We start from the raw sequence: 11,747 nt of genomic DNA, 5'->3' as shown, positions 1-11,747 counted from the left end.
GATAGGTATGATTAAGACTTGGTTTTACTTTTTAAATGAAAAATGTTGATTCTTTATAGTGATCTGTTCTGTGATCAGAGGCTTTTAAAGTAGTAGGTTTAAAAAAAAGGAAATGCAATCACTAAAATGTTTGATTGCGCCCTCTGTAAGTATTTCCTCAAAGATAAGGGAAAGGTAACACCAAAAATGGTGGGTATGTGTGTGAAGTAATTAAGGACACCTCCCCGAATTGCATTTTCTATCCTGTTTTAAGTCTTCAGTTAGATTGGAATTATTTATTTTATGAGAACTTGCATATTTTTATGTTTGTATAATTGTGTTGTAGAAACCTACTGTACCAAATTATCATGGAACTCATTTGATCATTCTGTTTCTCTAGTTGTACTTAATGCATTGGTTGGCACATGTTGCACAAAATGGTCATTGTTTACATTAAATTAATTTCAGTAGTTTTTAACAAGAGTCTTATAACATGGATAATTGTAAATGGAGGAGTGAAGCAGAATAAAGACCTCTCTTTTATACCTTAGGTTGTTTAGTGTTTTGCTGCAGTTTGCAGTATCTGTCACTTTAGTGGTGCCTGTGAGTATTGTTTGGGTGGGGAGCGCTGGGGAACTGTGCGAAGAGGTGAAGAGAGGCGGTTGACAGGCTGCTATGCTTTTATAGCAGCTTGCTATACATAAAAGTCTGGGACCAGTTATAGATCCAGTACTGTGTCTATTTCTTGAAACTAGACTTCATTTGTAAAGTTTCCAAGCAAGCCTTTTAGACCAGTGGTAATGGGATTCAAACATCTCAACCAATGCAATGTTTTATTTCTATTGCAATCAATTAATCATGCTAATTGGATCCTTTTGAAGTCTATAAAATCTGATCAAATCCTTTGTGATGAGTGTTCACAGAGCTGAGTAACTATTGTCAAATGACAGCTATATTTGACCCACTGATTAAGAAAACCAGTGAGGAATGAGTGACACTAGCAGTTCATGGGCTGTGATTCTTCAGATCTTAGAGAAAATTTGTAGAAATCTGTAGTACGGGGGATTGCAGTTTCTGGACTCTGGGAGGTGGGAAGTGGCATTGGCAGAACAAGTCTGTGTGCTGAGGCTAGAATGAAAGCTACTGCACTCCCAGGCACTTTGGAGGATAGCTCAACTGCAATGAACTCACAGAATTCAATAGCTACCACCTTGAAAGCTTGGTATCCCTAGTTGCTGTGGTCAGAGTTTACCACTGAGTCTGGGAGCGTGCTTAAAATTACTTTTGTTCACCCCCGACAGCACATATAACAGCTACATAGCCAAGTGATCTAATGTGACTTACTTAAAAAAAAAAAAATGCATGGGTAAGATTAGACCTTGTATCCTAACTTGCCCATACTGTAGCAATGCAAACCAGACTGATCACTGTGACAATCTTCACTTTTGGATGTTGGTATAAAATTTAAAATAGTACTAAAAATTACATTTAAAACAGTTTATCTGAGGGTAGGCAATGATCTTACGTTGCTTTAAGGTATAGGACAAAGGCTAACAGAGCTGTATGGTGGTACGGTTTTATCTTTTCCACCTACACATTGTGCATGTGTATGCACAAAATCACCCATGCCTCCAACACCCCAATCTGGTGGGAAGGAACTCTTCCAGAGAGTAAACTAAGTCCATGGCATTTATTTTCCAAGAGATGTGTTTAGTTTTCTTTTAAAAAGTAGAGCCTGAAAATTCTGGTGATGTGGCTGAACCTTTTTTTTTTGTTAATTGGGCACCTGCAGATGTGGGCTTGCTTTTTAACGAATGTAACTCAGGTTGTTCATTGCTACTTAAGCCATTTTTTACTTTATCAGGATAAGGCAGTTTCAGAAATCCTTCCATGCTATTAGTTGTTAGCTTTTGTGAACATTAGGTTTTATTTCTTAGCTGTCTTGAGCTGGAGAACTTCCTCTAGGCTTGCTTTCTTTGCCCTTGTTGGGTAAATTTGCCCTGTATTACTGTTCTTTTTAGGCATGATAGAGGTTTACTTTGCCAGCTTGCAGAATTCACTAAGACTGAATTCCTGATTTCAATTTGTAATTTCAATTTGTAGCATGGCTGTTGAGGTTCTCTCTTGAATGGGGTACACTTTCATGCTCTTCCTCAGATGAATCAGGGTTGAAGTAGTATATTCTAACTAGCAGAAAAACTGAAAACAAATGAACGTGTGGCTACAGAAGTGAGATTACTAGTAAAGAGGGGTGGCTTTTTCTACTGTGCTTTTTCTTTTTTTAACCACTGGATATTAACCCTTTAAGGATGCTACCACCATAAGTCCACTGGACTGCAGCATTACTTGTTTAGGGAAGGCTGAATTCCAAGAACAGATAGAAAATAGTATTTTTCTTGCTCTTAAAACGATCATTTTCTAACAACTTTACAGCAAAAAATTGTTCTACACTGCTGAACAAATTGGTTCTTAAACATTTCTTTCACTAGTAGTAGAAACTTTTAAGAAAAGGGAGGTACAGAAATTATATATACACTGTGCCCTGTTCAGTAACATCTACATTATTTTATTTTTTTTTAAGATGACAAGGGTCCAAAAGGCCATTCAGAAAAACATAGTATGACTATTTCATCAATTTCATCACTTTGGAGATGAATTTATTTTCCTCCATGAGACAAGTAGGGCTACAATTTTGGTTTTAAAACTATTGTCCTTTTGCATATATATATATTCATTAAAAACAGTTTAAAAAGCAGTTTTACAAATTATTAAAAAGTGTACTTTAAAAGTAAACACTGTTTCCATCATTTTGCCCATAGGGAAAATGAAATACAAATAATTCACATATGGTTTTAACCATTCTACTTAGCTATTCTTGTAGCTTCTTTTTCTTTTTTTCTGGTTCACTGTTGCTGCTCATCACTGTAGAGAACTGTGCAGACACATCATTTCCTGGTATCTACAGTAAAAAAGAAAAAAAAGTCAAAACAATTTTAGCTTATATTATGCTTATAATACTTGAATTTATCTCCTACACGTACTCTATCAACATGGGAAAATACTACAGTAATCATCTAAAAAGGACTCTACCCTCATGATGTAACTATCACAGCTAGAACACTAAACTGGAGTTGGAAAAATAAGGGAGATAAGCAGCATCCCTCCCCCCTGAAGTGCCAGCCATTCTTTTGCACGAGATTATGGTGCAATACATACCTTAGCAAATAGTTAAAAGCTAGTGGGTGTGAGTGAGGGAGAGGTGAAAAGGTCTTAAAAGCAAAATGAAAATTGTTAGGTTACAACAATCCCCACTCTAGTGTTTTCCTGAAGTGCCATTACTGTCAAACAGGCCCTGCCAGGCTCAGTACGTGGCTCAGGACACTGCACAGCAAAAAGAGCTTTAGCTTTGGTAGAAACTATGAGAACTTCAAAATAAGTAGAAAACAGACCATCCAGAACAAAGAGGAAATAGAGAAAAGCCTGTACCTTTACAGAGGTAGGCTGAATTCTCCTCTAGGAAAGAGGTGGTTAAGAAGTATGCTACGCTTTCTTTGGGAACAGGGGAAGTTGCAGCATTCAAGCAGAAGAGTGAAGCAGCTTTAGAATGAAATACCCTTCATTTAGGTAGGGTTCATAAAAGAACTGGACCAGCAGCATCCACATGAATGTTCTGCTACACTCAAGCCAACCTGTGATGCCAAATGAATGAAGAGGTAATGGGTACTTCAGGAGTTTGATGCAAGGAACCTAATCACTAGGACTTCAATGCCAAGTTACGTGAGTGTGACAACAACATACATCAGTAAAAGAGGGATACTGAAGACAAGTTATGTTCTAATAAGATTAAATTAATTGTACTAGAACAACAGTTATCCATGCTGGGATTTAAAAAAAATACCACTATTATTAACACTATCACTTAAGGCTAGGGTTTTGGTCAGCTAGCTAGGATGGGAATAATGATGACAAGCTACAGAGCTCAGTAAGTACCCTCAGTAAGTAAATGTCACAAGAAGGCACTAAGACACACTCTAGCTTTCTAGATGCTGTAGCACTGCATTTCCTAGAGCAAACAGTTACAGACTCCATGAAAAACAACTCTTGCCTGAGGACCTGCTTAAGAGATTACCCACAGAATCATCCTTGTAATATTCATTTTAGCGTACTTACTCAAATATACCATCATGGTAGAAGCAAAAAAAAAAAAAAAACACCTTAAAATATATTACAGCAGCAATATCAAGGGATTTAATGAAATCTTCATTAAAGGTGTTGCAAAAATGGTAGAATGCTTTCAGAGTGAGATGGAACTTAAAAAAAACTGACTGGGAGTCATATACAATTTATTAATAGAATTAAGAAGACAGTTTAAAAAAAGTGAGTAGAGAGATTTGTATTACAAGTCAAGAAAGATCCTTTAAATGAAAATCCTATTCAAATGAAGAAATAAGTACAAAACTGAGTGTAAAAGAAGTTAAGGCCTAGATCAAAAAAAACCTGTCAAGTCCTGTCATTTTCTGTCCATTCCAAAAGCAAGTAGAAAAAATGTCAGCTAACAACAGTTCATGTGTATAAGCTCATTGCTTCAAGTTGGTCTGAATACCAGAAGGAATGCACAGTGATGCAAAGTGTTCTCATCTAACACCATAAAGAACAGAAAATGTGATCCTGTATGTGTCTGTGTCGTGCTTACGTTCTGAATCATGCTTGCAATTCTGTTCCTCCCAGCTCGAAACTCGTAACAGAACTACAGCAACATAAGAGTGACAAGGAAGATTAAAAAAAAAAAAAGATAGTTTCCAGAAAACCAAGAGCTAACAGAGTAGGTAAAGTATATGGAATTAAGTGGCATGGGAATGGTAAATGGAATTAATAAATGAGTACTGTACTTCCTATATTATGAAAAAGTATGTTATCAAATAACAGTATTAGGCATCAGGCTTGAAAAAAAGAGGGTTTTTTTTCCATATATAGTGACTTGCGGAACACTCTTAACAAGACACTATGACAGCCAGAAATGTAAGTTAGGGCAGTGGGTGGGTGTCATTAAACAAATTCACAGAACAAGACTCCATCATTATCACCACAACATTTCTCAGTGAGATCGTATGCAAGTTCCAAGTTGCTGAAAGCTTTGAATGGATACAAAGGGAATGTATATATGTGTCTTATTCCTATATTCTTTCCATACTATGAAGAGTTACTAACAACAGATGTTTAGGAAGATAAATTATTTTGGATTAACCAGTATGGTCATTCCTGTATCAAGGGATAAGCTAAACTTAACAGTATTGACTTCATTATAGACCAAGTACCTTTCCAGAAATAGTACAGGAAGCAGAAGGGAAGGGACAAGGAAAAAAAAGAAGAAAAAACACCAAAACAAAAACAATTTACACGAGTTTACTCTGTTTTCAAAGAACAAGGTATGACCCTCGGACTGGAGTCAGTGCCAACAGCAGCATTCTTGAGCTGAGCCCAACAACAGCAGCTCTCACAAACACCACCTGGTGAGCCAAGCAGTGGGCAGGCAGCCCAACTAGTAGTTGTGGTCCAGAATGCAGAGTATTTTTTTTACTGCTACAAATGTTGTCTACTCCTGCTTTTTGAAATCATGAGGACTGCTTGTCACCAGACTTCAAAATATTTGCATGCATTTGGAAACAGATGATTTCTCAGAAAAAAAAACTAACATGTTTGTATAAACAAGGACCTGTTGTTTATTTTCACTTTTCTTTTTCCTTCATGATTACATACACTCGTTATGTATACTCAATACTGCAACCATCTGTTTACCAAGAGTCACATGCAGCTTATATGAAAGTACACAATCTTGTAATGCCATGGAAAACACTCAGCAGGCCTGAGGTATGAGCCCTGGTGAAAACACCTGAGTCCCAGATGCAGTGAGAAGCAGCCAAAGTCAGAAATAGTCTTAAGACCAGACATACACTTAATAGGACATTATAGGTCTTACAACAGTATCAAAAGAGACTTTCATATTGTGGAATTTGTGGTAAGAAAGGACTGCTATTTATGCACCTCCCCATGCTCAATCATGCCGTTTCCCTCTGAGCTACCCGTAGCATAGCTGGGTAGTAGTTTACTAGAGCTAAAAAAAAGTCCTGAGTTTTGGAAGAATTTCAAAGAGGAGATCTGATTACAGAACCATGAAATTTAAGAGATACTATTTCAGTGAATCATCATCTTTCCCATCACTGGAGATACTCCTGATGGGCCAAGAAAGGAAGTTTAATTTAGAACCTTTTATCCTTTTCAACAGTCAGTAAAAAACAGATCTGTGTTTTATTGAGAGTACATAAGAAACAAATCACTACAATCTGCTGATGTGATTTTTTTTTCCTTTTAGGTTAAATTTTACTTTATCCTGACAACATTTTAAGATTACTGAAGGGTAATATGCTGCTATAAATCACAAAGCTTTTGTCTTACCTTTGGTTCTACCAATACCATCCGAATTTTCTGATGCTGGATGTTGGAAGCATCTAACATAATGTTCACTTTAACCTTGTCAAATACATGTAACGTTGTGTCTTCCACAGTAAGTGATGGTACCTAAACGTTAAAATTTTGTATAAATACTTACTGTTTATAATGTGTCTTACATTTTTATATGAATAAGTATTTTTATACATAGTTTTTAATGTGTTCATTTTCATTGACATGTAATGAGTTACGGTGCTGAATGCCCACAGTGTCATGGTACAGGTACTATATTTAATTTCTGTAATAGATATTAATATCTAATAATCCAAGTAAATACCACACATTCCTCTGTCAGGACCATTTGTGTTTAAATTTATGAAGACCACAGCGACACTATTACTACAGATTAATAAACCTGAAATTAGAAAAGCCTCTATTAACTATCTAACCCAACTAGAATAGATTTTAGTCATTCTGCTCAATTACCGAATCAAAAAAAAAAAAAGGCAATTAATAAACGTTACAAAACCTACTTCATTGTTGTAATCAAGTCTTGGTGTTGGTTTATCTTTTTCTTCAAAGAAGACTGTTCCTTCTAACCCATACTTGGGAATCAAAACCACAATTGCATTTTTTCTTACAAATAATATATATGCATCTTCATTCACCACTCCTTTGGTTTTGAAGAACAGCTGTAACAGAAGATACAAGAAAAAAAGCATTAGAACATTCTCTTCTGGATGACAAATACACCAAATTAAAAAGAGTAAAACACTCAAACAAATACAAATTTATACTTAGAGATTATTACTCACCATATATTTAAAAGCTGATTCATATCATTATATTAGCTATTTCTAGTACAACTGCAGTATTAAGCATTCATCATACTTATTAAAAAAAAAACACAAAAAAAGTAAAAAGCATCCTCTAGATGCAACTCTACGTTTTTTCAGTACCAGCAATGTAATGTTGAAGCTTTTCCTCAAATAAACAGCATTCATTCTTAACAATTACTGCACACTTATTGATCTACAAAGAACAACCTGATTATTACTATTCAATATTTCCTCCCTTCCTTTAAGGGCAACGTTCGTGCTCCCACCTCAGAACTACTTACCTGCGTATGGAATGCAACAGATGCTCTCTGTGCATATTGAGCCATTTTATGCCGGTAGTTGAGATTTTTACACAGATCTGATAGTTTATGTTTATCTGTAAGTTCTGGATAAGTACTGTCTGCTCCTATGGCCACTGCCAAAAGTCGATGTACTATAATGTCAGCATACCTGCAACGATGATCAGTGACACGTCAAAACATTTTGTATTAAATTTCTGAATAAATTTGGTTTTTAGAAATCTTACAGATCAAAAAAACTTTGTAATACCGATGGTCTGCTGATATCTCCCTGTATTAATTCAAGATCACATTCCCTTTATTGACCAAAGATATGCTCTGCAGAGAGAAAATAAACTACGTTGTTTTCTTTTTCATCTAAGAAATTCTTTACTACACTCTACCAATACAGCCTGTATTGTTGAGCACTTAAAAGAAATAAATAAAGCTTTATTCTTGGACTAAGAATGATGTTTCACCAATACAAATCTAAAGCTGAACAAATACATTATTTTGTTTTAAATAAATACCACCACCATCTAAAATATTTCTTAACAAATAAATCACCTTTGTCCTCTAAAACTACTGTAAAATAAGTGTACCTTCTAATGGGTGAGGTGAAGTGGGTATAAATAGGTGAGGCTAAACCATAGTGATGAAAATCGCTATCCATTCCAGAACAGAAATAGACAGCTTGCATCATGCAGCGAGTGGTCAAAATTCGCAAGAGTGTATTTAGATATGGGAATGCAGGAGACTCAGCTTTGTCTAATGATTCAGCTAAAGCCTTTGCAGAATCAGTCTTAATTTCCAAATTCTGTAGGAAGGAAAAAAAAAAAAAAAGTCAGATATTACAAGCAAATATTAACAGATCATTATTTGAATTTCAACACTTAAATCCATGCTGATCCTAGCAACTGTAACAAGTATCATACCTGATAAATTCACTAGTGTATACAACTTAATGGAATGACAGTGTTACAAATAAAGCCCCATGCAGTATCCCTTCCTCATTATTATTATTTGTGTTCTATTCAAACAATGAAAAACTAAGTCAGTAGCCTACAAATTCAGAAAAAGCATGAAGTGTTTCTTAGTTCTGTATGGATGCCAATATTAACAAATTTCTCTTGGTTTTATTGTTTTCCATCTCATTACTGGTTATAGGTATATAAAAAACAACTACCAAAAAAGAAGTATTTATAACATACTCAGACTTTCACCCAAGCACCATGTAAGCACTAATCAACCGTCTTTTACTTCGCACACAAATTATTAAAACTTACACTTGGAAAAGTGATTTGTAACATTACTACTTTTTTGTTACCCATGTGCCAGTGACCCTTGATACAGATAGCATGAAAACAATAATGATGCATTTTTACTTTCCAGTCCCACAAGATCAGTGGAATGTTCTTTCCTTCATGTAAACTGCAGACAACAAAGGACGATCTAGAGACCAAATGATGCCTGTACCATCGTAAAGAGACTGCATATTTATTAACAACAGAAACAACAACAAAATATAGCATGCTAATACCCAATTGTGTCGGTTCTTTTGAAGTAATTAAAAGTAAATTTGGTTATTTAAGAGAACTTCTGTCTATGGAAAGCCTTCTGAGTAAAACACTAATTTTACAATCATTTTCAGATTAGAAATGTATGTGATCCAAAGCCAAGAACTGTCTCAAAAATCACGTGTCTTAGAAAGGAGAAACTTTCAGAGCACATAACAGTTAAAAATACAAAAGACAGAGATTTGCTTTCTTTACCCAAGAAAGGTTTTTTTTTGAAAGCAAAGATTTCACCTAGAAGTACAGACACCTTGCTGCAGGTACCAGCAGTTAACAAGTATAGGAAGACATTTATAAAGTACTGTTTTCCAACCCCTACTCTTGGGTAAGTGGCCAACCAGAGAGAAAATGCAGCTTTTTTACCATGGTAATTAAGCAAATTAATTATAAAACTTGCCTTGGACTTTGCTGCTTTCACAAGGATGTCATAATTCGATGGAGGAGGAGCAGGATGTTTCCGGAGCAGGGCGAACTCTGGGAACTCATCATAAATTTTTTGTGCTACAGAGACATTGGCAAGCAACATGAACTCTTCGACCATGGAATTTGTTTCTCTGTCAACACAAAATATTTTGCATTGTTAGAAAAGCATTATTAGGTATTTGTTTTGTGTGTCTAATGAGGAAACATTTCACTATCCTATCAATATTATGTACTAGTATCTAATAAACCAGCATTTTTGAACATACAGTACAAGCAGACAAACATTTTTAAGAGTAAAAACATACCAAATATTTAGTAAAGTTCAAACACTGGGGCAGAAGGAAAAAAAATCAAAATATTCTAAAATAACAAATGAAGAGAAAAACGCTCTTTAAAATAGCATTGCTAACTGAAAAAAAGACCAATAGATGAGCTGCTTCTTCCTAAGAACACTATTCAAACATCATGTGTATGAAGCTTAAAAGCACCATTATTTCACACCATGAAGTCATGACAGTGAACACAACTTGGTGCAGATTTTAGCACAGAAACTACACAGTAGTATGACAGAAAGTAATTAAATAGATGCAGAAACTGCATGAGTAGCTCTGCTTCTAAAACTCCTCAGTAATACTGCTGATATCACTCTGCACATGTGCAATAATAGTTCTATTGTTCAAGTTTCAGTATCCATGACTCCAAATTCTACTTTCTCTCCCTTGTTAGATAGTATCAGTAGAAGAGCTTCAGAGAGGTCAGTGGGATGTAGACAATCCATAACCCAGTGCTCCCTTAAATCAGGAGCAAAGACTTAAGTTCATATACGAAACATTCAGTTCAAAACTTACTTCATAAATAGTGTAGTAAAATACAGATTAACTATCTTTTCTAGGATTATTGACTTGCACTATTATATAAACCTTGTACACTATTAAGTAAATGCTGTTAGTTAAATATACCTTAATCCCATCCCTGCCCCAAATTAAGCAATTGAGGAAAATAAAAAGGCATACTTAAGTTCCTTAGTTTGCAGATCAATAGGATCATGAGTTTCACTGTCCATGTGGAAGCGAACTTCTGGTGAGGAAAGTGTCAAAGCTCTGGAAGACAATTAAGAGGTATTAATGAATTACAGTATAGCGGAAACAGCAGCAGAGTTGCAGGCCTACACAAAGCACCTAGGTTTGTTATGAAAAATATATATAAAAAAAAAAGATTGGAATTAATGTTCAAAATAGCTGAAATTGTGATACTGCCACATATCACAATTAGCTTCCACAATTTCAAATTTAAAATGCTACTCTCCTTTAGTTGTTTGCATAATGACTGTAAGAGAGACATACTGCTGATTCATTTTGCAAAGGAAAAATTAACTCCCCAAGTTTGTGTTTTTTGGGGAACAAAGAACTATTTTTCTGCAAATCAAAATGACAAAACACTTTTCTTTCCAAAGATCTGAACTGGAAAAATGAACACATCATCAACATATAATTTGACAGTTGTAAATAGACAGTAAATAGACAAAAAGGGGATGGAGTAACAGCAACACTGCATGGTTTACCCGTTATCGATTCTCTTCTTCTTCAGAATTTTTGCTAACTTGTTTAGACCACGTAAACTGACAGTAATATCATCATTCATTGTTGCTGAATCAATTCTCATCTGTGCTTCAGCATATGTGAGAGAAGCCTTGAAGAGGTTAAAAGAAAAGACATACATAATTGAACACTGAAAAGAAGAACACATTTCTATCTTGCAGAAACTGCAGTTTGTTGTCAAAGCTGGTTCACAGTAATACAAAACTTTACATTCAACACCTCAATGTATGTCATTTACAAAGACTAAAGGACAAAGCAGGACAGATCTATGGAAGACCCTAAGAAAACTCAAGTGTTTACAGTACTTTTTTAACATATTTTATACATTAAAGGTCTGATTTTACAGAACTGTATCAAACACCTACAGACTCTACTGAATTTAACTAAATGACTAGCTGGTGTATACCAACCATGTCCAATAAATATCAACACATTTATACTTCTTAAACAAAATACCATAACAAAGTAATTGCAGCAAAAACATTGCAGCCTTACACGTTTAGAACAGGGCAGGATATGAGTATTTCCTTTACTTTAGGATTTAAGCATCATTTGCTAATTCAAATAAAGTACATCAATAACAGAAACGAGAAAAAAAAAACACAACTT

The 11,747-nt window shown here is 35.1% G+C and overlaps 1 protein-coding gene across 3 annotated transcripts in view; it reads right to left on the bottom strand.

The window, feature by feature from the left end:
- Positions 1-262: 262 nt before the first annotated feature.
- Positions 263-11,747, bottom strand: part of DIS3 (DIS3 homolog, exosome endoribonuclease and 3'-5' exoribonuclease) — a 32,036-nt gene continuing 20,551 nt past the window's right edge. For 2 of the 3 annotated variants that reach the window (XM_013191161.3, XM_013191162.3), the window contains 8 exons: positions 11,102-11,229; positions 10,554-10,640; positions 9,515-9,671; positions 8,146-8,360; positions 7,547-7,715; positions 6,960-7,118; positions 6,433-6,555; positions 263-2,938 (listed from right to left, as the gene is read on the bottom strand). In XM_013191161.3, coding sequence (XP_013046615.1) covers positions 2,849-2,938; positions 6,433-6,555; positions 6,960-7,118; positions 7,547-7,715; positions 8,146-8,360; positions 9,515-9,671; positions 10,554-10,640; positions 11,102-11,229 — 1,128 coding nt within the window. In that variant the 3' untranslated portion in view covers positions 263-2,848. Of the gene's footprint in view, positions 2,939-6,432; positions 6,556-6,959; positions 7,119-7,546; positions 7,716-7,814; positions 7,883-8,145; positions 8,361-9,514; positions 9,672-10,553; positions 10,641-11,101; positions 11,230-11,747 lie in introns of those variants that run through there. The other variant, XM_013191165.3, reaches the window with a different exon arrangement.

Source organism: Anser cygnoides, chromosome 1, assembly GCF_040182565.1.
Source record: "Anser cygnoides isolate HZ-2024a breed goose chromosome 1, Taihu_goose_T2T_genome, whole genome shotgun sequence".
Lineage (NCBI taxonomy): Eukaryota > Metazoa > Chordata > Aves > Anseriformes > Anatidae > Anser > Anser cygnoides.
This window is presented reverse-complemented; position numbering and strand designations above follow the sequence as displayed.